The following is a 27,591-nucleotide window of genomic DNA, read 5'->3' on the forward strand; positions in this document are numbered from 1 at the left end:
ATTCATACTAAATAAGCATTTATTACTACCTGAAAAAATAACTGTTCTTTGGATGGCTTTCTGGAGAGAATTTTTAATACAACCATTATAATTTTATTTGAATTCTTGTTTCCCAAGTAATTTGATTTCTTCTTCACAGTCTCTTAGTCACACAAATTGGTCAATCTGTGCCTGCACAGCAAAGTTTGGAACTTGCTAGAGCTGCTATGGGTGTCCCACCACTACTGTTCCCACTTTCTCCTCAGTTCCTTTTGGACCACTGCAGCATTAGCAGCTGTGTTCCCCATGCTCACCTTACCTGAGTAGACCCTCCTCTGGCAAGAAGCCCTCTTCAGCCACAGTATAGTTCATCCTTTTAAGCCTTCATCTGTGCCTCAGCCATATTACCTGTTTGTCTTCAGCACCAGCTATCACACTTCTCTACCATGGTATTTCACTGTCTTTTCCTTGTGCCTCAGTTTCTATCTCTATTCCAATTTCATACCCTCCTCTGGTTCAACTCAGGAGAGCGCCTTCTCCACTGCCTCTTCCATGCAACTCACTAGTCAGCCTTGTTCAAAGCAAGTCCCACCATGCTCTACCTCCACAAGTTTGTATCAATTTGTCCATTTTCCTGATCCTGAGGATGACTGTTCTGACACATCTTCTGTTCCTGAAGCTTTTATCACATTCCCAGCTATTTTGTTTCTTTTTGCTGTGGCTGGCAGCAAGGAATCGAGGGCAAGACTGGAGCAGCGCTTGAATGTGCATAGTATAGTGAGTGAGGCTCCTGCTAAATCACATCTAACAGCTCTAGAAACTTGCTGTGCAGGACAACCCTTTTACGTGTATTCATAGCTGATAACTTGAAGAACCACAGTTAAAGGAATGCAACCTGTTCTTTGATTTTGAGCCCTAAAGAGAGATCTGTTAATATTGAACATGGAGCCCTCCAGAAATTGTCGTCTCCACATCCTCAACAACTGACCATGTTGGCTAGGGTGGCTCCTAGCAAAAGTGGCAAGCTATTCCCAGCCTGTGAGACATTGAGATATCAATCTAGTAGCAGTAACATCAGAGATGGCTCGCACACACACATCTAGGCACTGTTATTTCCACTAAGGCCGATTGCAAGTGCCTTTCTCTAACAAACTTTGGTAAAGCACACTTTTAATGCATCAGATTTGGCATTTTTGTGCTTGATTCTTCATTTTTATTTGGGGTGGTTTAGGTGAATGAAAGTTTGGTAATATTGCTAACAGAGCAATGCCTTTCTATCTCCCCTCCCTTTGATACTATGTTTTTTACTAATGCAGCAGATAAGGGTGAACCAGCCTGCAGGAAAATGCCAGCTGGAACCTGTAAACAAAGCCTCATTTCATACATATAAACACATGACTATGGCATCCAATAATGACTAGCATACTATCAAACTGAAATAAGAGTTTGAAGAAATCTGTTCCATGTTAGGTTCACAGCCATAAGCAATATTAAAATTTAATAATCAAAGCTTTGTACATCTTTATATAAACTTGCAATTTTACATCTAGGCAAAACCAACATTTTATACAAATTGTTACAGAATATTAAATGAGTGGTTTAAGTAAATTAAACCACACTGATTTACTTTAGCAAATTATCTACAAAAGTGATTTGTGACTTTTTTAAAAATTCCCATGAACATATAAAAATAAATTATTCTTTACTTTTCAATTAGATCTACCAATTAGAAATATTACAAATCAAAATATCCACATTTTATGAATTCTCCACAATACAAAACAGCCACAAAACTTTATTTACAGAAATGAGGTAAGAACTGTGCAATGTTTAACCAAACAATATTGCAGAAACAATAGATTCTTCCAATTAGGTACACAGTGAAGGTCTAAGTATACTTGAGCATTTTCCACTAATAATTCACACATATTCAATTAGTGGCTATTAAGTCCCAGCTTCAAACTATCTTTTGCTATAATGCATAGTCATATTGTGAAATCACCTACTTAAATTGAAAATATTCAAATACTTCTGTTTAACCCGTTAACATTTTAATAGAAATGAGAAATCTCTCCCCCCCCCCCCTCTTTTTTTGGTAATTTATTAGTGGAAAGCCACCCAGGTAATGATTTGCCTGAGCTATCTATAGTGACAAACACTTCTAATAAAGGCAGATCAATGGGAAAGGCTGCTGGTGCAAAGTCGTATACACACTCCTGGCTTTTACAAAGACTTATTTAGTGCATGACCAGCTATATAAAGCCATTCCAACCCAACAGAGGTAAGCAACAGGCACTTGGGTTAGGTCAAATGCTACCAGAACTTGAGTTGCTTACTCATCTGGTAAAATTTAAAACCTTTGAACTGATCTGTTTTTTTCCAGGAATCTTTTTTAAAAAAAAAAAATATATCAAGATTAACCACCATTTTGTCACTCCTTGCGAACTCCTGCTCTAGCAAAACATTCACTAAAGTTAAGAAAATAAGTAAAATTTTAAAACCTGCTCCTCTTCTGGAAAAAAAATGGTATTTCTAAAAACAGCTGTTTAACAGGTAACAGGACTGTCCACCTGTCATTGGCAGATACTGCAAATTTGGTTTGCTTTCTAAAAACAATGGAACTACAACAGGCAATTCATTAACAATGCAAAATGTTAAAAGGCTACCAGTTCAGCAGCAGAATTCAAATAAACGGTCCTAAATGACAAGTCTTAATATGCAAACTAAGAATTCCATGAAATCTGAAAAAAACAGTTCAGTTTCAGTGCAACAAAAAGCAACAAGGTCAAAGCCTTATATAAAATGTCTTAAGGTAGATTCACTTTTCCAGTGTGCAGTTCGCTCCTCGTTGCATCTAGCCACACTTCTAGAAGAGAGGCTGCACTTTGCAGCCTGATGAAGTGCTATCATGCCAGGATACTCCTTGCTACATCCACCATGTCAATTCTTCTCTGGTGCAATTGGTCCACTTTTATCAGTCAGTCTCTGGAGAGAAAAAGAAACACAATATGTCATGTTATAACTGTAAGAATTACATATGTATTGTAAAATGTAATTTGAGAGGCTATAGCATCAGAAGAGCTTTAGAAAATATGAGAAGCAACAGCAAAACTCAAACCTTTGGTAGTGGAAGATGGCACTGGTCTCCACTACTGAGTCTGATTTTCTTGCAGTTAGCTGCTCTCCTTCAGAACTAAGTCTATGCTCTTAGCTGCTTACCCTCTCAGCACATCCAAAAGGGCATGGAAGGCAGGATCAATCCCTTGCTTTCTCTTACTTGAGAGGGAATTCTAGCTAAATAAGCACCCCTCACTATTAGGGTAGAAGGCAGATGCCAACACCTCAGTCTACATGTCTCCAGCTTTCTCCTTGGATTCAAGTGAGCTTTTATAATTGAATATCCAAATGATTTGAGAAAGCTAAGTACATATTTCATTATGAATAGGTGATAGAAAGTGCTGTGTTCATTTCACTGCTGAGACAGAAAATCAGCACATCAGAGATTAATTAGGATCTAGCAAATTGGAGGATTGTATTAAAAAAAAACTAAGTAGCCTTTTCTGACTATCCATAGGTTTCTCCAGTCAATTTTAAGTTTTCAAACATTCTCCATTGAGCTTTGGATATTGTGCAAATCATTCAAAATATTGATTGATCAGTAAAATGATGATTTAAGTCGATATACAGCTCCTAGTTAACAGCAGCTGATAAGAAAGGAAGTAAATGAAGCTCAAGCTTGCCTTGAAGCTACTCCCATGGTCTGAAATTTCTAATCAAGCATCCCTATGTGTGGGGCTTATTAACTGATGATTGGGGAAAAACGCTCTGTGCATATGTATTACTGTGCACAGTAATTTTGTCATATGCTCTAGACCTCAGCTCTAGCATTAGGAACAGTTTCTGAAGGGAAAGTCTGGATTAAAGATAGACACAATGTACTGTTTTCCTGAAAAAAACAAAAGGGTGGTCTGCCCATGCCTTGTTTTGCTGTGCGAGGAAGCTGCAGCGGACAAACCGCACAGCAAAAAGAACTCGCAAAAAGTGCATTCTTTTTGTGGTGTGATTGTGATGCCACTGTGCGCCAATGGCACACTTGCAACATCACAATGACGTCACGTGTGGATGCTAAGCATCCGCTGCATCAAAATGGCGGCACCCATCTGTACAGACAGTATAAACATCAATACAATACAGGACTTATTATTTCCTTTTTAAGTACTGACATCTAAGTTCTTTACAAATGAAGAACACTCTGCTGCCTATTTTTCCAGAAAATCACTTGAGCATTTTATAATAGTTGCCTGGACTACCTGAAAGATACATGTGGTTGCAGGGAGTCTCTCCACTGATACAGACTGCAACTATTTCATCACAACATCATGGAGTTCACACATGACAAACCAATTGTCATCTGGTGGCTAGTTTCTGGGGATGAGTTTCTCCTTTCTTAGCTTGGATGGATGGCGGACATGCAGTCCATCAGCCATATCAGGTTGGTAGGAACTGCCGGAGGCTACACCCGACTGCCATAGCCTTTCAGTGTCCAGAGTCACCTTCTTACCTCAATGAGCCCACTGAACAGAACTCTGTGAAGATTTAGTGTCATTACTTGATGCTTACTGCCTTCCAAAATGTCAAAAATATAATCTTGGGCTATTGCCAACAGACCTGTAGGTATTGGCAATTAAGTTAAAACCAGCACTGGAACATTTGTTCTATAGTAGGAAGATGGAGAATGAGCTGTCTATTATCCTGGAAAAAACATGTATGGCAGGGGGGTAGAGTAGATGGCTCTTGTGTGCCCTTCCAACTCATAAGATTCTAAGAAGCTAATAAGATGCCTTATGCTTATTTTCATCATGAGGGGTCAGCAGTAGTGCTCTGCTAAACACTCCAGGGATTAGATGCTAAGATAGGTGCAACTGTTCATTCCACTCATTACAGCTAGTCAAAATACAATTTTGCCTCTCCCTTTAAATCTTAAGACAGTTCCTTGGCCCTCTCCATATTTCAGATTAAGACCTTCCATAACACTGCTAATCAATGTCCCTTGAATCCACCTCAGTGTACAACAGTACATGTGCATACTTACAGTGACTTTTTGAGTTGCATTATCCCCATGAAGAGTAAGGAATGGGTTATTTGTAGCTGTATGAAGTGGAGATGCCTGAGAGCCTGCCAGTAAGTTATTGATGGGAATTTGTGTGGCTCCTGAAATCTGCAACTGTTGTACTTCAGACTGGTGATGATGTTGCTGCTGCTGTTGCTGCTGCACTAGTTGATACAGAAGAGCCTGATGCTGTTCCTTGAATACAACAGTGAAGGAGCAGTCAGTTATTTTGTGGGGAAGGTATTTTTATGCATTCACAAAAATGAGTACTAAAACTTGAAGAAGGCCAGATTAAGTGTTTCTCATTCACCAAGGATTTATATATTGGTAGGTTGCATTTTTCTATGTTAAAGAGAAAGAAAACCATTGCAATAATTTTACATTGGTTTGGGGAGGAATGATGGTGCTGAGGCTTCTAAACCTCCTCCGAGCCAATGTATTAAAGCAGTTAAGAGTGCAGTGCTTGTATATGAGAAATATGGGGATAAATTTCTGTGATGTTTACCAGAAAAGCGCCATCCCTCAAAAAGTAAGTTATCAAAAGACATATAGTTCTGAGAAAAGAGAATGAAAACAGCAAAAGACAGAACTAGGAAAAGCAAAGAATGTCTATGTCAATGTGCAATTGAATAAAATGTAGAAGAATTAAAAAAAAAAACACTAAGGCACAGCAATGCTTTGAAAAGTGCTGGAGTTTCTTAGGCCTTAGGTGTAGACATTTAGACTTTGACCAAGAGCAAGATGAACTAGATCAGAAGATACTGATCTCCATATGTCCATGGTCATCTAGTGTGCAAAGAAGAAATGTGGGATAGATGCATTAATAATTAGTATGCCAGACTGACCAACTCTCTCATGTATTGTGCGATCATGTCTTCCAGATCTAACATGCATCAAGAATAGACTGAATTGATCAAAGATCAATTAAGGTCATTTTGAATTTTGGCCCTGTCCTCTGAGGAATAGTTAATACCCCAGAGGACAGGATAAAAATTCAAAATGACTTTAATAGATTAGAAAGCTGGGCCAAAGCTAACAAAATGAATTTTAACACAGAGAAATGTAAGGTAAATGTAAGGTACTGCGCTTAGGGCAAAAAAAGAGGATGAGGGACACCTGGCTGAACAAGACTATGTGAAAAAGGGATCTATGCATCCTAGCAGACCACAAATTGAACGTGAGTCAACAGTGTGATGAGGCAGCTAAAAAGGCCAATGCAATTCTAGGCTGCATCAATAGAAGTATGGTGTCTAGATCAAGGCAAGTAATAGTGCCACTATTCTGCCTTGGTCAGGCCTCACCTAGCATACTGTGTCCAGTTCTGGGCACCACAATTCAAAAAAGATATTGAGAAGCTGGAGCATGTCCAGGGGAGGACAACCAAAGAGGTGAAGGGTCTGGAAACCATGCCCTATGAGGAGAGACTATGGCGGGTTACACACCGCCATTTAGTACGTAATGAATACGTACTAGGGTTAGGAAGGGCCGGTGCTTCCACACACCCCTAACCCTAGTACGTATTCTGTACGTACAATATGGCGGCGGCCATTCCACACGGCCGCCGCCATATTTACGTATCGGACGCTGTGTGTCCGCACGTGTCGCGGCGTCTATGACGTTGCGAGTGCGCCCCTGGTGCCTCGCGACGTCATAGAGGCGCTACTTAAAGAAGCTCCATTTTGGAGCTTCTTTTTCGGTCCGTGCAGGAGCCGCGCGGTGTGGCTGCTGCGGCTCCCGCACGGAGCAAGCGGCGGCAGACCGCCACTTTGCGGCGGTCTGTAACCCGCCTATGGGAGCTAGGTATGTTTAGCCTGGAGAAGAGAAGGTTAAGAGGTGATATGATAGCCTTTAAATATTTGAAGGGATGTCATATTGAGGATGGAGCAAAATTGTTTTCTGCTTCTCCAGAGAATAAGACATGGAACAATGAGTCTAAGCTCAAGAAGAAGAATTCTGCCTCCATGGCATCTGACTCCACCCGACCCAGGAGGGAGTGAAAAGAGAGGCCCAACGCCATTGGGCCTATCCTTAAGAAGCTGAGCCCTCCCTCCAGTCCATTTGCCTTGGTCCAGGCCTCAGAGGGAGAGACAAACTGCTGAACCTGATCCCCTTCACCACCACCATTCCCTTCTCCTTTTGTGTCGTGTCTTTTTAGATTGTAAGCCTGAGAGCAGGGAACTGTCCAATTAAAAATAATAATTGTAAGCCACTCTGATAGCCTTTAGGGCTGAAGAGCAGGGTATAAATACCATAATAAATAAATTTAAAAAATAAAGCTACAGGAAAAGAGATTAGGAGGAACTCCCTGACAGTGAGAGCTGTTCAACAGTGGAACACACCCCTATGAATGTGATGGAGTCTCCTTCTTTGGAGGTCTTTAACCAGAGGCTAGAGGGCCATCTGGCAGGGGTGCTTTGATTGTGAGCTACTGCCTGGCAGGGGGTGAACTGGATTGGCCCTTGTGGTCTCTTCCAAATCTATGATTCTATGAAAGATATAGCCATGTTAATCTGTAGAATCAGTATGCAGAGAGATCTTGTAGCACTTCTGAAAGTAACTGAAAGATATAAGTTGGCTGCATGAACTTTTGTAGACTTAAGTCTAGTTCCCCAGATGTATTTAGAGGAAATGCATCTGAGGAAGTAGACTTAAATCTACGAAAGCTCATGTAGCCAACTTCTTTCAGCTACAGTCGTCCCTCCGTATTCACGGAGGTTAGGGGAACAAGATCCCCGCAAATACAGAAAATTCACCGGCTCCATCCACCTTCTACCGGCCTGGCATAGCTGCTCCCAGTCTTCTTAATCTGCCCACTTTCTTGACTTCTGTTTTGGGTACATACTATCAATACTGACTCCTGAACATGAAATACAATTGCCCCTCTGTTTTTGTGGGGGATCCATTCCAGACCCCACCGCAAAAACGGAAATCTGCCAATATTCAAGCCCTATTGACATGAATGGTGGTGCAACTTTGCGGGCGGGCACCAGAGACACACACCCCATTTTAAGTCTCCGTTTGCCCCTCGCAAGTAAGTGAGGAATGTGGATCCAAAGTCCTCACAAACAGAAGGACGACTGTAGAGATAATGATAAAAAGGCAAGGCTTACCGATGTGAACTGTTGAGTATTTAGTAACTGCTGAAACTGCTGGTGCTGATGGAGCAAAAGTTGTCTCTGTTGGTCAGGAAGAAACCCAAGTCCTGAGGCACTGTAATGTAATGGGAATCCTTTACTTGGTGATTTGACTTACACTGCATATAAACCAGTATGGTTTGAACACTGGTATATAGCTCTAGAGACCCCACTCAGCCATAGAAACCCACTGGGTGACAATGGGAAAGTCACACTCTCTCAGCTGAACAAAGTGACTACTTAATCCTGATGAATGCGGGTAAAAAAAATTAACAGCTGCTCTATTCTATATATTTACAAAATGCTGCTGCTGCTGCTGCTGCTATTATTATTATTATTATTATTATTATTATTATTAACCTGCCTCTCCCCATGGATCGAGGCAAGGGAAAAAACAACATACAACATCAGTTAAAACATATTGATTAAACTATGCAACAGTTTGAAAGGACAAATAAGATACAGTGGGTCCTCTGTATATGCGGGGATCCGTTCTGGACCACCCCGCCCCCCTGCTTATGGGGAAAATTGCAGGACCTCAGGGTCCTGTTGATTTCAATGGTGGTGCACTGCCGCACACACATTTGTCCAACCGGGCTTGCCATCTGCATGAGCTCGTCCGCATATGACACATCCACACATTGGATGGGAGGACGGTATACATATTCTGAAACAATATGGCATTCTTAATCCCAAATTCTGTTGACACATGTAGGACTATTCTGAGAATGGAGCAGAAGAAAAGGGTGGGAAAATTATTGAATGCTTTCTTCCAAGTTTGAAAAATATGTGTCCATCCTGCCCTTTCTATTGCTTTATTATGTGCCATATTATGAAATCTCAACAGTTTGCTCCCTCAATATCCCCCAAGCATATCCTTGGGAAAAATTAACTACCTTCCAAATTCTACATTAGTTCTACCTAGTCTAACCAAATTTGTGGGTATGACCCATGCTTTGTGGATTCTGATGCCTCACCATCAAACTCCTGCTGCTCCTGGAAAATTTTCCCAAAGACATAAGGTTTTGTTTGTTATTTTAAATGTTTCTTACTGCTCAGTCTTAGCAATTCATTCCATTGTGCTTTTCACCTGGCATTGTCCCCTTGGAGTCAATCAGTTAATTCTCTTAAAGTTTCAGTTGTGATATATGAAAATGACAATGTACTTCAAGAGTGTGATGTGTGTGTGTGTGTGTGTGTGTGTGTGTGTGTTTTCCCCCTTTATTCTACCAGCAAAACAACTGGTGAGATTTAATCACACAGCACATGGAAATAGGAAGCAGGCTTTATTTATTTCCAGTTCAACTGGGGTAATCCACCTGCTCCCCCTTAATGCATTTGCATTTGGTGAGCTGGGCAATCACTGGAAGTTTTCCACTCATAACTCCATGAATCCCCTTGCCAATACACACTGCATCCCTTCCAGAGTTGGCTACCTAAGCCTTGTTCATGGCAAAAAGAACTGCAGTGGCAGTTTCTTCCCCTCCCGCCCCCTACATGCTACTGCTGTCTTACTTCTACTGTTTTCTTCTGCTTCTTTCCTGAAAGACACCATTTGGTGTTAAAGCAAAGTGCTGGTAGTGTTCATTAGCTGCTTACAGTCAAGGCAGACAACTATCCTAGGATCTTCTCTGACCTCAAAGCTGTCCCCTTTCTGGGATGACTCAGATTGCCTGCCTTCCCTCATGAGTCCTCACAATGGACAACTGGGGCGGGAGCATAACTGCAACTAAAGCACATGTTGTTTGTTGTTGTTGTGTGCTTTCAAGTCATTTCCAACTTAAGCGACCTTAAGATGAACCTATCATGCGGTTTACTCAATATAACACATTAAAGACAGAAATAAATAAGCAAGGCAAACAATGATTAAGTTAGACTAGCCAACAAAACAAAAAGAAATTAAGGATTGTGTGACACCAACTCGGATAACAATGAACAACCCCACACCACAGCTCTTTCACAATCTGCTTCTAATATTGAACAAAGAAAATATGAGGAGATAATTATATTACTTCAATAACTTGCTGCCGCCTCAAATATGTGACTGGACAAGGCTGGTGAGATTCTTGCCCCAGATTGCGTGACAGAGCTGTTCCTCAGCAAAATTCAGGCACCCCCCTTCCCTGCTCGCCCAACTTGATATTTTCTTTATATTGTAATGTTGGAGGCACATAATCTAGTTTCTTCCTGCTTATTTTTAATTTCCAGATTACCAAATCAGTCCAGAATGGTAATTCAGATTGCCATTCCGCTCTAGAACTATATTGATCCAACCCGTTTCAATCTAAAGCTCAAACAAATTGGTCCATTTGCTCAATTTGTCTCATTAAAGATACTGATAAATCAGTTGCATAGCCTTAATATCAAATTGTCCCACCATCTCAAACAGTAAAAGAGCACCTGCTGTGCTGGAATGTACACTGGCAGGCACAGGAAAATGCATCAGAAAACATTTAGATTGTAATATGACCATCAGATATGCACAAACACAGACAAACACCATAATTTGAACTGGTCCTGTATCTTATTCAAACAGATGCCTCAAGCAATGATTACTTAGTTTCCCCCACCACTTACAATGGAGTGCAAGTACTATGCTATTTTTAAACTTCTGGCACACACAATATGATTTCTCCCTCAACATCTTCAAGATAAAGGCAGCTATTTCTGATAAATATAGGCTTTTAGGAAATGGTGAAAATATGACGAAACAATACAAACAAGATGAAAAGTTTACCTATTACTCAATGTAGTTGGCAGAGAATGCCCTGCATTTGGTGGCACAGTTGTGTGAGCGAGAGGAGAAGGGTTCTGTGATATTGTGGCAGGAGTCTGAATTACACCATTTAAAGCCCCAACAATTCCATTGATTGCCAGCTGGTTAGTTGGCAGAGCTCCAATTATTCCACCCACTGCAGGAATGGTGGATGTTACAGTCTGCATTCCACTGGCAAGTGCCCCCACTGTCACTCCATTGACCTGTTGAACTCCTGCAATTCCTGTGCCTTGCTGAGCTGGACTTTGCCCAGCAGGTGGTGGAGTGGAAAGAGCAGAGGAACTACTGGTGCTTTGTCCACTGGAGTTTATCTCCTAATGAAAACACAAAAGCTCAGCTGTATCAAACTTCACATAGCAGTAAGATAATCAAAATGCAATATTATCCTACTAGAAGTCTGCAATGCATAAAAAAAGAAACAAACATACCTGATTTAATACAGGAAGAGAGTTGTCAGGTAGAAAGCTGCTTCCCAGATGAGGACTTCTACTGTTGTTCAAGGAATCAGTGCTAGCAGCTAAAGCAATGAAAAATGAAAGAGCAACATTAACTTCTGCATCTCAAATACATACATCTCATTATGTAAAACACTTGCATAAAACGGAATTTATTTTGTCTTAAATCATATGTATCAATAACAATAACACCCTGTTCTACTTATGTCAATGACTTTTGCTGCTGCAACTACTCAAGTGACAAAAGTACTGATGAAGGACGGTTGCTATTTCATGAAGATGAGCAGCTTGTTTGAACTGTACTTTTGAAAACACTTCATACTGTGACTTTTGTATACAATTTCATCTTGAAAAACATAAAGTAAAATCAATCATTTATGCCAATCTCATCTCTTTATCTATCTAAAAAAGTTTCACAGCTCTACACCCTTTCAAAAATATGCTTAGGAATTACTGGGTTTGCAGGCTGCACTGCAGAAGCAAGCAATAATAAAACTATTCTGTTTATTTTTTTCACATACAGATGACAAGTAATGATAATATGCTGAAATAATTTAAAACTTTCTGGAAATTTTGACAGTACCATGAAAAAAGTACATCTCTTTCCTTACCAGCCTGAGCTGAAAATGTGTGCATTTGATGAGAAGGACTTGGATTGGATAAAATAGTTGGGAAAGGAACAGAAAGCTGGGCGTTTAGTAGCTGGAGGCGCTCCTTTTTAGCAGTCAGGCTTTTAATCTGTTCTTCTAAGCGACGATTTTCAACTTGAAGCTGATGTAATGACTTCAACATGCCTAAAACTAAATAAAAATGTCGACCCTTTAATTTACAAATCCCTGAAAATTCCCTTGGAATTTTTTTCACACTTTGTAAAGCTACACAATTCTTATTAGCAATTAACAAATATGTTCTTGGAGTGTACTTTTCTCCTCTTAAACTGTTGTCCTTATTAGATGTTTAAGCAATGAAATGAAATATACCCTATCTGTGCACCACCCTGATTTGAAGAAGGGCGGTATAAAAATAAAACTTTTATTATTATTTATTATTTATTTGCAGTTAGTCATAATGAAAACTATAGGCACTAACTGAGAAACATACAACATGTGTTTGTCTACACTTCTGCAGTATGCAAGACCTTTTCTAAAGTGACAATATTTCCTGTACATAGTCCATTGCTCTTATGAACATACACTTTTGATCCAAAGATTCTACAGGTCCCAGTTTCTCAAAAACTCACACAATTTTGAGTCCAAATCCTGAATCCCACACCTAGCATAATGTTGGGGGGGGATCTTGTTTTATCAAAGTCTGTAAACTAATTGTAATATATGTGTTTTTAGTTACATTCACCAGTTCACAAGATTTTTAAAATATGTATTCAGATGTGGAGTGGAGAAGAGAAAGATTTCTTCAGGAGTATCCATTACTCCATTCCAACTTGGGTTGGAAAATTCAATATACATATTACTCTCAAACCCATTTTTTAATTTTTTAAAAAAAAATTGGCGAAGGGGAAAAACTGTTCTGTTGATTCCTTACCAAAACATCCCTGCACCTTTATGTAATCAATGAAAGTTTTTACTCCATTTTATTGCATTTAAATTAACAGAGTCCAGCTGTTTTCAATGTCTCTCTAAAGAGCACCCAGCAGGGAGCACTAGGAACCCTGCAGTCCTTGGCCAATAAAGCTCATCCTGAGCCAAATACTATCCACTCCTGCTCACAGATTTGGGTTTGGGGTGAATTTTGGGGCTTGCATCAGCCAACAACTCAGACAGTTTGACCATTATAATACAAGAAAAACCACTTTTAAATTTCTAAATTGTATTTGTTTAATGTGACCTCTGGGCCTAATACAGACACAAGTATACCGGGTACAGGCACATCTGGTCATTTCCCAAGGATTTAGCTTTTTATCCCTCCTCTTCAAGAACATACAAAGGGACTCTCAGTGTGCCCAAATGAGATGCAATAAGACTTAGCTAAACCTGTCCTCCAGCTATCATGTTTAAAGGATTATCCCTGCATGAATTTCCTCACAATTAGCATTTTTGTCAGGGCACCATTCATAAAAAAAACCCAAAACACCAACTAGATGGCACTTCACGCAATATCAACAACAAGAAAAGCATGCTAAAGAAATTCTGTTAAATAGCAAAAAATTTTGAACAATTCAGATCATTAATGTATATATAAATGTAAGGCAACAAAGTCAGAATACAACTTCTCAGTGAAGAGTCATTAAATCTTCTAATCATATATTTTCAAAAGTTATACATCTATCTCTTCACTGAAACACGTCATAGAGCATGTTTACCCCCATTGCTTCTCTTGCCCAAAATTCTGCAGGAAAATAAAAAATATTTCTCCACACCAAGACACCCAGAATCACATTTAAATACATCAATATGTTTCAGAAATTATCACTACCCTTCCAATATATAGAATATATGGACATCATAAAACACCCCCCTGATGAATACTATATTACACACATAGTTAATATCATTCAGCATTCAAATGGTCAGGCATGGCCATATGACATACTTACTGTCACTAGGGGTGCCTTGTTCTAGCAAGAACTGTTGCCCTTCATTCCACTGCCTTTCCAGAAGTTGCTCTATAGTAGCTGGTACTGGGGGCAGCTGTTCCACACTACTGTTCTCTGACTGATCACAATGAACCTGTAAGCTACTTACCGGAGACCTGCAGAAAGAATATACATAACATTTAGAATGGGGTAGGAATGGCAACTTCTTGGAAGCAAACATTCCTTAAGACCCTAAAAGTTCTAGATCTAGTCTTCATCACCAATACTTCAATAAAGAAATCTCAGCATGACAATTCCTCTAGGTGGATTTCAGTACAAAAAGCAACGCTTTGATTATTCGGATTAAATAAGGTAACATTATACTGAGAACTGTAGTTTATTAATATAGGTAACATTTTTTTATAAAACAATGAGCAAAGCCCTTCAAAAATATGATTTAAGATAAACAAATGACTTATGCAACTAGAAAATGCCAGACAAACAAATTAATAATTTGAGGAATTGCTTGAGTTTCCTTAAAGTTCCTGTAATTTTGTCACAATTACATGAGATTAAGAAGGAAATGACTCTGCAATCTAATCACTATCCATAGAGTCTACCAAGGAATAAATTTAGGGGCCACAAAGGATATCCTACTCATGTCAGTTAAAGGCAAGACCTCTATGATTTAATATATCATCATTGTGTAACTGAACCAAGAGGCTAATACACTATACAACAGACCTTTTGAAGTATAATAACAATCAATATCACATACAAGAAAGTATCGAAGACTCATATACACAGTATAGCTAATTCAAAGCACAGGAAGTCTTGATCAGCACTTAATGTGACAGATACTAACAGTTTGGAAATTTTTATTTCCTAATTTTTCTAACACACATACAAACTAGAGATTACATTGCAAGTACTTTGAAGACAGTGACCTTGCTGAACCTTCGACTGTCAACCATGTTTTGTCTCAGTGCTGAGATATCATGACAGCAGCATTTTATTAAACTTACACCACTGCATTAAGGTTTTTTAAGGAGTTCTTAAAAATCCAAGTGGATTTTAACAGTTTCTCTTTAATATGCCTGTTCAAGCTTTTTAAAATGCTGATGAATAAAAACAGTTCCTGCCAGCTTCATTAGAAGAGCATTGAGACCACCTTCTGATGTTCATAGTTGTCAAGGTAAAAAACAAAAACAAAACCATAACACAGTATACTTAAATACATGATCACAGAGTACGCTTCCCCCTCAATCCAGCCTTATTCACAATACAGCAACATACATTATTAAAAGTCCAGTTAAGTATCATTTCAGTGGAGCATCAGTTGTAAACTAATAGTATTTTTCTGACTGTTTTGAGGAGGTACTCAACACTGAACAGATTAATCTAGTTAATGTAAACTACAACTTTTCCCATTTTAATTGTAATCTACAACATTTCCCAAGTGCCAAAGTAAATTTCAAAAGAAAATTGTATTGAAATCCTAGATGTCACTACTGAAAAATAAATTCCACTGAATTTCAGTGGGGTTTACTACCACAAGCCTTGATATACTTTAAGACACACAGAAATTAAGCCCTTTAACATGGATGTGAGTCCAACTGAATCCAATGGGTCTTACATCTCAGAAGAATTCACAGAATTTTTTTTTATAAGAAAAGCAGGAGACATATTTGGTAGTGACAAAAGCTAAATGCTTTCCCCTGATTTTTCATATATAGACAGCTACATATACAGATACAAATACATAACTATACTAAAAAGATTATTAGTGATATGGTCTTATTTTAGCACAATTGATCTTCAGAAGAGGAATAAAAAATGACTGTACATCCTGTACAAAAGCATAAACTACCTGGGAAAATACCAACTGTACTAAATCCAGGTGGACTATGGCTAATAGGAAGTTACAACTGAAACAAATTGCTAGACAACCCCCCCCCCCGAGTAATGGAGATTACTTTGTTTAACATTTTCAGTTGGAAATAAGAAGCTATATAAAATTAAATTATGCATTCAATACATCTGACACTGAACAGACTCTGAAAAGTTAGAAACTGTTCTTAAACAACAACAACAAACTGGTTCATAAAATGGCAGAGAGAAATTTATGTTTTCACAAGTAAACATGTGAAAATATTAGCCATTTTTCACAACTGAGCATGTGAAAATACTAGCTATGAATATACAATTTTAGATTCTTGAAGCAGCTACCACTCTAGAAACAGATCTTGGAAATAATTAATTATAAGCACCAGTTCAATGAGCTTCACCAATCACAGTAGACAGGATGTTAAAAGTATCAGCAAAGAGGGGGAAAAGTTATTCCAATTAAAAAAAAATCCAGAACAGTTAATAAATTATTGTGAGACTGAATCCCCCCATACATGTAATTCAATCTTTAAAATGTTGAAATAAAAATTCTGTACTATTAAACAGCACAACATAAATTGTGTAAAATGAGTATAATTCTGCTATGCACTCTACAATTTAATGCAAAATTCATATTCTTTTTATTGTCATAGAAGTACAATAATATACTGTACTATACTGCACTAAAGACAGTTTTAACAAATTAGGATGAAATATCCTTCAATGGTTATTAGTCAATGTGACCAGGGCACTTATCCACATGTTCTCAGAGGGTATAAAGTCCCTCTAGCCTTATGGATGCACAATACCTATTCAATAATTTGGATGCACTGTGGGAGCCCTGCATAAGCTCTATAGAAAAGCTTGAAGATTATACAGCCATAGATGCTTAGTAGATTGCACTAAAACTAAACCCTTTGAATTCCAGGATGAGTGTGTGTTGGGGGGGAGGCAGATAACACCCCAAACCTGCTTATTTCTCTGATGCACACAGTCTTAACCATTGCTGGAGACAGAGTGCTAGATTCACCAAAGGTCACTGGCTAGATCTAGCCAGGCAGCTTTTATATTTAAAATATTTGAATGTGATTTAGCAGATATGAAAAGCCTTCTTTGTATTATTCTATGTTCATTGACAGATAGATGTGTTTTTGTCTTATGTAAATATCTTGTACTGTGCTTTTTCATTTATATTATAAAAGAACTACAAACTCAAGAATTATATATAAAATCAAAATATTTTAAGAAACAAAATGTCACCATGCATTCTGTCTCGACAGCCATTAGACCTTCTGAGGTTATTTTGTTTCTTACATGCAGGTAGACATTTTATTGGTAAATATGTTAATAATGTTAATAATGGTAGCCTTAATAATGTTAGTCTAATATTATCTCTATGTGCAATATATACAAAAAAGAAAATTTATCTGGATTGTGACTTAATTCCTCCATTCTTATGGCTATCTAAAAGCTCATTAAAGGGAACACCCGTAATAAAAAAACTTGAACGACAAAGTTATCTGATACACTACACACATAAAACCTAAAGATTTTTCAAAAGGCTTAGAGTTCCACAAAATTAAGAATGAGCAAATACATTACATCTCAGTGTTATTTAATCTGAAATAAGTGAGTAAAAACTAGAATCTTACGATTAGTTCCAGTAGAGATAAAGCTGGGTACGAATATATATAACTGGAGTAAGTCACAGGCTGTTTGGTAAAACGTTCAAGTATTTGCCCATAAAACAACACTGGCTTATTTTAAAGACATGAATATACTTTTTTTCTGTCAGTCTTTAGGATTTGCAGGCTTTTGAAAATCAGGCCACAGATCACTAACATTCACTTTACAGTTCATTTACTCTTGTACATGACACAGCACTTCTGATTAGATATGGGACATTGACATGCCTGGACTAACAATGTTTTTTATTTATTACTAACTTATTAAATAACTGCATAGATTGCAGTAACAACATGTAGTGCTATTGTACCATAAAATGAAAAGCTTTGGAATGGCTTCCAATAATTATGAGGCAATCTTTCACTGAAGTCATTCTCCAGGCAGAGGAATACCATCTTCCCATGGCGCTGATCAACTATTATTTTTTTAAAACAAAGACACCAGCAGAAAGTAAGCAGAGCTATTACCAATCCAGTTCTGGTTGCTTGAAATTTTTGAGAATATACATTTCATTGATTCTACAAGAAAATTTCATTCTTTCTCCCATTGGTACATACTTTTTTACCAACCAAAGCAAAAGCGATGTCTCATTCTTTTTTAAAATGCTGGGCATTTGGTACCTGATGAGGCATGGCATGTTGAAATATAAATGATTTTTAAAAACCCAATTAGCTAAATAGCTGAGGAAGCATCATGTAAAAATGCGCATATTGTAGAGTCTCTAAAATTATTTTCATATCTGAGGCAAGGTATCCATTGTTTTATTATGTAATCCTATTTAAACTGTTACAGTATTTTTTCCTCAAACCATCTGTTCATATACCTTATCAATAAAATTTGTTTCAATCTAAATATAAGCATGACCGATAAGTTTTCACACCTCTGTAATAATTTCCTTTGCCTTCACTCTCAAGTGTAAATATTGCTTACCGTGGTGAAAGACTTCCTCTGGGTGAACCTCCCCTGCCAACAAGGCTCCGGCTATTGTCTCCAAGATCTTGATCTGCAGAGTAAATATTTCACAGCCCAGAGTGACTCCCCGAGATACGATTTTAAGATGTTGCAGATTGTAGATAAATCATAACATAGTCCAGTATCAGGGAGTTATTGTTTATGCTAGAGAAGGCTACTAGTTTAAAATTGCTAACTGCTATATGTAAAGGCGTTGTCCGTACACATTTCTGCGGGTGTAGCAGGCCATAGATTAGCCTCAATCTTTTCACTGCTTTCAGTTTTACAGCACAGAAGCATGGTTTGCATTTTCAGTGCCCTCCCCTCAGCCACTTTTAATTTCTGCAGCGAAAGTAATGAATCACAGCTGTGGACAGCTAATCTGTATGCTTATCACAGCAAATCCCCAGGCTTTGTATTTTTTTTAACACTTTACATCCCAGGAAAACCCATAAACCAGGCTCTGTAATCAGTTCTATCTTCAAATGTTTCTCCTCCAAACTTTTACTAATAAACTGTTAAAAACATTCTTTTTTTTATAAAGCGTCATTACATACAGGACAAGATAGATTTGAGATAGCAAGAAGTATTTAAAACATCTCAAAGAAAGACACAGAAGCAGCTTGCTTGGTAGGACTCAAAGGGGTTATTTTTCCCTATGGCCTCTCAATAAAATAACCCTATCTGCCCCCTTCAAGGTTGCCCTCCCCCTATTCTGCAGCAAATGACCTCTGGCCTCTTAGAGGGCAAGACAAGACTGATCCGTTCTTGGTAAACTGCTAAACTCATTCCCTTCCCCCAGACAGGCATGACTATTACGACATGTCAACAAATCCTTAAGGATGGAATGAAAGCAAATCCAGGAGCTCATTAAAAAATATTTTTTTGTTAATTTAGCCAATGCTGTAAAGCACCAATTGTCAAATATTCATATGATTATTAAATGCTGTAGAATTTGTGTAACAGGATTTCAGCCATACACACTTGTGTATCGTGAAATTCCATACATTATGCAAATAAAGGTTTAAACTATTCACAACAAAATCCAGCGCTGTGCTACCCTCATTGCAGCGAACTAAGGGAACTGAACGCATCAATCACAAAAGTCACAAGAGACATTGTTGCATTCCTGCCTGCTCATGACTCTTCTTAAGCATTTACATTTCAGACAGCAGTAGATACTGCATTGAAAAGGCTGTGTCCAAAATGCAGCAAGCTGTTGAACATGTAAGTATTTTAAAAGCAAGCAGGCACTAATTTTTTAAAAACTTTAAAATAGACACAGCCCAACAGATACTTTGAAAATCTCTTAACTTGCCTGTTTGATTGTTTTCAGGCTGAACTGTATGTGCTGCCATTGAGGTGGGATTCAGTCTGTTGCCATACAAATGAGACTGAGGCAGGTTGAGGGAAGATCCTGGTAGGATGTTTGCCTGAAGAAAAACAGAATTGAAATCTTTCTTAAAAGTTTGCAAGGGGAAACCTAAAAAGACATTACGTTAAAGGATTAAAAATAATTAAAATTTCAATGTAGACAAGTAAAGAACTGTACACTTCTACTCAACTAAGAAAAAGAGTTTTTCAACATTTTCTGAATTGAATCTTATTTTCAATTTATTGATATAAAGTATGTATTTAGGGAAATTGTTATGTAAAAGATTCAGCAACTAAGCTGTGCCACAAATATCATGAATTACGATTTCAAAATTACTGGTACATAATATGTTGAGTACGCAAAGGACTACTCATATTTCCAATCACTTTAGCAATACCAGGGCTTAGTTGCACGGTGACCATGTGGGCATACTAATTATTCAATCTTATTAACCCATTTACAAAATAAGGGCAGGTAGACAACAGATGTCTCACAAATGCTTGGGATCCTTACATCACAAGAAGGCAATGCGGGTCAAAAGGTCCAACTTCCAGCTTTATAGTTTAACCAGAGTCATATTTCCTTTGCTGCATTCATTAGTAAAATGTGCATACTATTTTGTTACTTTCTATTCTGATAACACAAGACACACAGGTTTTATTTTATTTCACAGAAAAAAGTTGTCAGAAGTATGATTTCTGTACAATAAAGGGCTTACTGAATCACAGTTCTGCTCCAACCTCCTTATAAGGAAGGCATTTTTGGCAGTTGGCCAGCTTGACTTACTGAAGAGCTTATCCAAAGTTTGTATTCATTCATTCATTTATGTTGCTAACCACAATTCTGAAGGTCTCTGCTGGGACTTGTGCCAAACAAGCGAAAATGAACCCTTAAAGAGATAAAACTGGGCAGGCTGGCAGAACATTTGCCTAATTTATGGCAATAAAAGCACCTTCTTTCCTTGACTCTAGGTTACTTTCTGTTAAGTTCCTCATTCAACTACTTTATTTGGAAGTCTGGCGTGACAAACTACTACTTCTTTTCCAGAATGATATATTACTCATTACAGCTTTAGAGTCATGCCACACAAATTTAGATGCATAGCTGAAATTATAAATTTAAATTTGAACTTGTCTAATAACATGAAGTCACTGCTTTACAGATTGTCAAGTACAGCCAAATCAAAGGAAAATTTAAAGTACTGTATAACCTGCTTGTTGAGATTAATCTATTAGGTTTCAGTATTTGACTAAAATGTCAATAAGAGCAACTACTTCCCTTTATTTGTGGTGTACTCGTTGAATTATTGAATTATTGACTTTGGAGACTGGAGACCCAATCCCTGCTTAGCCATGGAAACCCACTGGGTGTCCTTGGAAAAGTCACAATCTCTCAGCCTCTGAGAAAGGCAAAAGACAAACCACCACTGAACAAATCTTGCTAAGAAAACCTTGTGATAGCTTCACATTAGGGATGTCATAAGTTAGGAACTATTTGAAGGTTCACAACAAAACAAAGTATGTTAAGCTTCTACAAAAGAATTAACAGATACACTTTAACTGTTTCCAGTAATATCTGATAATCCTTCCATATAAATTATTAGGAACTTGTGGCAATCCTTGGATTTTTCATTTCAATTGCCAAATAAAGCAAGGTAAGGAAATTTACCAAGTGAACAGGATTTGAAAAGAATATCATGTTTTAACTGCCATTACAACTGAATGCAGTTAAAGTCAGCAAAACAGACAAGTCAGCAAAACATTAACACATGTAAAAAACAAAAAACAAAACACAGATGCCATGAAAAATGAGGAACTACTGATGTTCACAATACTGATTTGTGAAACGCCAATCCAGAGAGCAGGCTTTCCCACTCTATGTAAAAGTTTAAGGTGTTAAATAAAGGAAGACCAAAGAAAAGCATGACAATGAGATATTTGTATATAAATATCAATTCATATTTGTACTCACATCACTTATTAGTCATTACTTGCAAGTGATTCCTTAAAACATGTTTATAGAGAAACAAGGCACACAACAGCCCCCTTCAGATGTTCAAAATTACAGTAATACTGTAGCTGAAGGAGGAATAGAATGGTACACACTAGTCCTGTAGAGGGAGCTTGAGACCTTAATGCATTCCTTAGGAAGATCTCAAGCAGCCTTCCAGCAAATTTGGTTTAACATGCATAGTAGTCTCAGTGCAATTAGGAACACCTGAATTTAGGGTTCTTGATCATGCAGAGGCTCCCAAATGCATGCAGATGAACATACTTAAGACATTCACTTCAGATAGGGACATTATGGGAGAGGCTTACATGAGTGGACCTCTCCACATATAGGTATAGCTCAAGTTTAGAGATACAAATAAAATGGAAAGGAGAGAGACAGGTTTCTCCACAACAAAATAGGGAGCAGTTCAGAACAGCAACATGTTTCACTAACCTGTTATCTAAAACTAACAATAAGCAAATATGAAACAAAACAAGGTAAGCCTTGTATTAGTAAACAGAAATGTTTTGAATCTTCTATAGACAAGTGAAGTCTTCTTCTGAAATGCATCTGTGCATTTTCTTTCTTTCACCAGCTTTCACTCTCTTTACAATTTCCATTTTGGGGGCCAAACCTATAAATCTATTCTTACTGGGAGACAGCTGATAAGACAGTTTTATCTGCTTTCCTCTTTTCTTGACAATGTTATACTGTATTGTTATAGTGCTATTATTCCACTTTAACTGTTATGGCTGTCTCCTGTGGCATTTTGGGGTTTGTAGTTTATGGAGACCTAAGAGCTCTCTGGCTGAAAATTCAAAATGCCCCTCCCTAAACCGCAAATCCCAGGAATCCACAGGAGGCAGCCATAGCAGTTAAAGTGGAATGATAGCATTTTAACACTGTAAAGTGATGATGTCCAACCTAGGTGCTCAGGAAGGGTTTCTAGAATCAGCTGCTGTTTCCCTTGCCTGTTGAAGGCAGGCACACACACCAACAGTAGGATTGGCTAGAACAGAATCCCTTTCCTTTTCATTTCAAGCTTTATTGCATTAAAAAAAAACTTTTGACATTTGTAAAGTCATACTGAACAAGTGTGCTTCTCTAGTCCTCCACCATCCTTCCCATGCTGCTAAAAAAAATTCAGATAGGCAGATGACAAGGACGAAAAAGGTGCTGTGGAAGTGTATTCTGTTTGACAGCCTTAATATTGTATTCAGTTTGACAGCCTTAAGAAAGCTAGTGTTAACTGATGCTAAAGACTACCACCTTGAGTGGGTGAAATAGCACTGCTGAAAAGCACTGATACATGAGCCACTGAGAAAATTCTGTGATGGTTCATTCGCAAGATGCTACTTGGTACTGAAGTCATGAAACAGCAAAGATGCATATACCTAAATGAATTAACAATTATAGATTACAGGTACAAATGTGAATTAATTTGAAATGTGTATGTAGTCATATACAAAAGCTATACTCTTTACATGAAAAACAGAACTCAACTGAAGGGTGAACATAGGAACAGATAAAATACTGGCATAATGAGAATTTACATATTCTTGTCTTCCAACAAATCCAGGAAAATGCAGGTCTTTACAACTGAATCATTTCCCCCCCAAACACAGGAAAAGTGTTAACCCTATCTCACTTACTAGTGAAGATAAAATACTGATAGCCAGTTTTTCTTAGGGTTATTGTTGTGTGCTGTCAAATTGTTTGATTTATGATGTGATGGTGTAGTTTTAGAGTTGGTCTATACCTCTGGTGACCAAAGTTCAAATCCCAGCTTGGCCAGGAAACCCACTGGGTGACCTTGGGCAGTCACACTCTCTCAGCTTCAGAGAGGCAAACCCTCTTTGCCAAGAAAATTCCTGATAAGTTTGCCACTGTTATGGTGTACCATCCGGTTGTTTTGATTTAGGCTTAAATTGAACCTAACTTCCCATTTTCTTGGTAAGATTTATTTAGAGGAGGATTGCCATTGTCTTCCTCTATTGCTGAGAGAATGTGGCTTGCCCAGGATTACCTAGATGATATCCATAGCTGAGTGGGAAACTCCGAGAGTCCTCGTCCAACAATCAAACACTTTTCCAAGTTGGTTCTTTTCCTTAGCTTCAGATTATATTTTCAGAATGATTTTAGAACTGAGTTTATGTATAAAATTCCTAATGAAACTGGAATTATATCTCCTAAAGCAAATTGCTGACTCAAAGCCTAGGGCACAACCGTTTTAAAACTGTACTATGCTTCAGCCAATTCAGTTTGACACCAACTTGAGAGGGAACATGTACTTTCTACTTTAATTAGTTGTTTCAAAGTACTTCAAAGACAGAGTTGCTACTCATATACCAAAATACTTGCATTTATAGATAATGCAATATCGTGAAAACAGAGATAATAGAAAACATGTTATGAAATCATTACTTTAAAGTTATTGTCAAACTGAACAAATCTACACATATCTTTGTACTATAAATAACAGCAAATTAAGCTAAATAAACCAAGGTTTAAAAGTTGTTCTTAGTTTTTTGCAAGCAGTTATAGATATTACTTGCAATCTGCTATTGATTCCCAGTAACGAAATAATCAGACACTCAGCAAATCCATTTTTCCTCACCTCTATCTACAAGCGCCATGGTAGGCCAACAGAGTGGATGGCAGGTCCATATTGGCCTACCATACTCTCATTCAAGTCTTCCACTCTAGTTAGTGCAGGTTACTTATGGATCAAAAACTCATCATGATAACAGTGTGCAAGCAAATCGAGCTAGAGAGGTTGTGACTGCTGTCACTGCCTGCAAGGAGGTGCTATACCCATAGTGGACTAGGGGATGTACTAAAGATTTTATGACTAGCATTTGTATAGCTGGGAAATAATTTAGAATAATAATTTATACAAGAAAATAACTTTGAATAAAAATAACAGAAAGGAATTTTTTACAGTACTTTTATTTTTAATAAACACTTTGACATAAATATTACCTTTAAAATCAAACATAAATTCCCAATTATCTCCGTTTTTAGGATAGTAAATACGTTCTAAAACAGACCCCATTCCTAAGTTCTCCAGCAGTAAGGTTTTAATACTCAGCGTGTGATGAGAGATGAAACCAAGTGTGAACAACTTTCAGGTCCCATGAGAAGCCTGACTGTTGAAGCTGTCAGGTTCAATTGCATCATTCAACATTATTCAATGCCCCAAACTTCTCTCTAATTGTTAGGGGCTTAACATATTCAGAACGATTGTTTAGGCTAATGCTGAAATGCCCACAGTTGAGTTTCCATAAAGAAGGGGGAGGGATTTAATTGTATTTAAACCATTACTGAACTCTCTTTCATTCATGATAGGACAACAAGAAAGGACTGGGCCACCTATTCCAGAGCTGCTTCATAATCAGTTTATAACTAATCAATACTGCTCTTGGAAATTTAGTTTTTTGGTAATAGTTTAGGGTCAGAATAATGCATATATTTCAAATTAAATAAAGAGATTATTTCTCTACTGGTTTCAAAATGAAAATATTTTCTTCATATAAATGTGCACTTTTAAACTGAAAATCTATAGGAATGAATACACACACACACACAAACTGTTTTTTGGAATATTTTGGGTTTTAGAATTCAAGATAAGGGAAACTCAAGTGAAAGAAAAGTGGGGTGGGGGTTCTGAGTTTCCCTTATCTGGAATTCCAAAATCCAACATATTCCAAAAACCAACACTTTTTTCATGGCTGACTGAGATTGTGACACCTTTATTTTCTGATGGTTCAATGCACACAACATTTTTATTCCATGAACGAATGAAAAAATATTGTAAAAAGTTATTATTAGGCCATATGTGTAAGGTGTGTATGAAATAAATGAATTTTGTGTTTAGACTTTTGGTCCCATTTCCAAAATATCTCATTATGTGTGTATGTGCAAATAGTGATAGTCCAAAATCAAAAAAGAAAAAAAAAAAAGAATCCCAAATACCTCTGGTTTCAAGCATTTTGGATAAGGGAGACTCAACACCCCCATGTGTGTGTATGTGCACGGGGCATGATTTGGACTACAAAGCTATTCAACTGCCTTTTTAATTCATTTTTCTAGGGTAAGCTATGTCGACAACAAAAAATGAATCTGCATTTCCCAACAATTAATTAAACAATCATATAGAGGACACTCTACACAAGTATTATACCTCTACAGTCACCTTGTTCTAAATAAGCCGACTTTTTATACAAATTAACATTCCCAAGACAGTAGGGAAAGCCTATTTTCCTTTGACAAACGTTGTGTATTTCTCAAGGAAAATAAAATATATGGTACAAGTTTAACTGTATGCCATGATATCACTAGATATAGAGCAATTTAATCAGCATTACCAATATACTGATTTGTGTACTACTTAAATGTTTGATATAGCCCTGTTCAAGTTAAACTGGATGCATGAAGGAAGGCAGTCGATTATCACTCTCCTCACAGGGACAGCAACAGGCAGAAGAGGAGGACCTCTGCTACAAGTGGAGGCTCTTGAAGATGCAGAACTCTGAAAAATCAAGGTTTGCAAGACTAGTGCACTCTCCTTTATGCATTCATAGTTTAAGCCTATTCTGAATGCCTGAACAAGGCTTAGATAACAGTACAGTACTCTGTTTTAAATACTTATTGATGTGGAAAAGTAAAGACGATATTATCTGCTAGTTATTTTTGCTTGTGTCCAAGATAATGCTAACAAGAATGGTGGAACAGTGACAATGTTCTGAGAGCAGATGGGCAGTCTGATAGTGTTTTCATGAGCAGAACAGTGAGTGTACACATGTAACATAGTGAAGTTATATGAAGTGTACAATAGCTTGGGCAAGGGAATCACAAAAAAAATGGTCCTGACACTGCACAAAGGTGAAAAAAGTGTTTTGCAAAAAGGGCAAAATAATTTGGGATGGTGAAATCACACCACTGGATATTAATCAAAACATTTTGATTAACAGAATAGGGTATATGTGGGTTATAGATAGGAACATGGAGACATTAAGTGGAGATACAATTTTGCACGGAATGGGACTTTAATAATGCCTGTCGTCTAGCCACCTATGCAAGGCTGTATCCAGATTTGGTCATACTAGAACAGACACATTGAAATTAATGACACTGTAGTCATGAAAATGTAACAGCAGCAGCACTGTTCTACCGTTCAGCTCCAGAAGGAACTTTAAGTCAGATAATTGTATTCTAGTGTTCCTGGAATAGTACTGATTTCCTGGAATTACCCTCCCTATGACTGATAGTCATATTCTAAAGATGGGACACAGATCTTTTATTTTGGAGGCAAGTTTGCCTTAGCGGCAGACATACAGATGGGATTTAAAACAGATGACAAAGGAGCCCAGCAATATTAAAAGCTTTGGTATTGGGCCCAGACACATCAACATTCCAAAAGGCACAGAGAGATGTAGGATATTGCAAAGACATTTTTTTGCAATTTATTAAAATCTATTTCCTGCTTAACCTTATACAGAGGGCCTATTCTTTCTTCAGTTGTTTTTACATTTTGTTCTTGGTTATGCATTAACAACACTAGGAATTTTATTTTATTTTATATTAATGTAGCTGCTAAACTGACCACTCCTGAGAGGTAAGTGAAATGGCAAGTCATTTGCTACTTTTTCAGCTGGAGGGTGGTGCTTTTTCCTTTTCCAGTGGATCTTTTTCTCCTCACAGCATACATTGG

General features: G+C 37.7%; 1 protein-coding gene across 2 annotated transcripts in view; it reads right to left on the reverse strand.

Annotated features, from left to right (window-relative positions):
• Positions 1-2,377: 2,377 nt before the first annotated feature.
• The window catches only part of MLLT10 (MLLT10 histone lysine methyltransferase DOT1L cofactor), a 120,578-nt gene continuing 95,364 nt past the window's right edge, over positions 2,378-27,591 (reverse strand). For both annotated transcript variants that reach the window (XM_042471912.1, XM_042471913.1), the window contains 9 exons: positions 19,830-19,944; positions 18,491-18,563; positions 14,009-14,163; positions 12,066-12,254; positions 11,428-11,516; positions 10,961-11,313; positions 8,200-8,299; positions 5,072-5,284; positions 2,378-2,964 (listed from right to left, as the gene is read on the reverse strand). In XM_042471912.1, the coding sequence (XP_042327846.1) occupies positions 2,920-2,964; positions 5,072-5,284; positions 8,200-8,299; positions 10,961-11,313; positions 11,428-11,516; positions 12,066-12,254; positions 14,009-14,163; positions 18,491-18,563; positions 19,830-19,944 (1,332 nt within the window). In that variant the 3' untranslated portion in view covers positions 2,378-2,919. The remainder of the gene's footprint in view (positions 2,965-5,071; positions 5,285-8,199; positions 8,300-10,960; positions 11,314-11,427; positions 11,517-12,065; positions 12,255-14,008; positions 14,164-18,490; positions 18,564-19,829; positions 19,945-27,591) is intronic.

The sequence above is a fragment of the Sceloporus undulatus genome, chromosome 6 (genome assembly GCF_019175285.1).
Source record: "Sceloporus undulatus isolate JIND9_A2432 ecotype Alabama chromosome 6, SceUnd_v1.1, whole genome shotgun sequence".
NCBI classification, from domain to species: Eukaryota; Metazoa; Chordata; class Lepidosauria; order Squamata; family Phrynosomatidae; genus Sceloporus; species Sceloporus undulatus.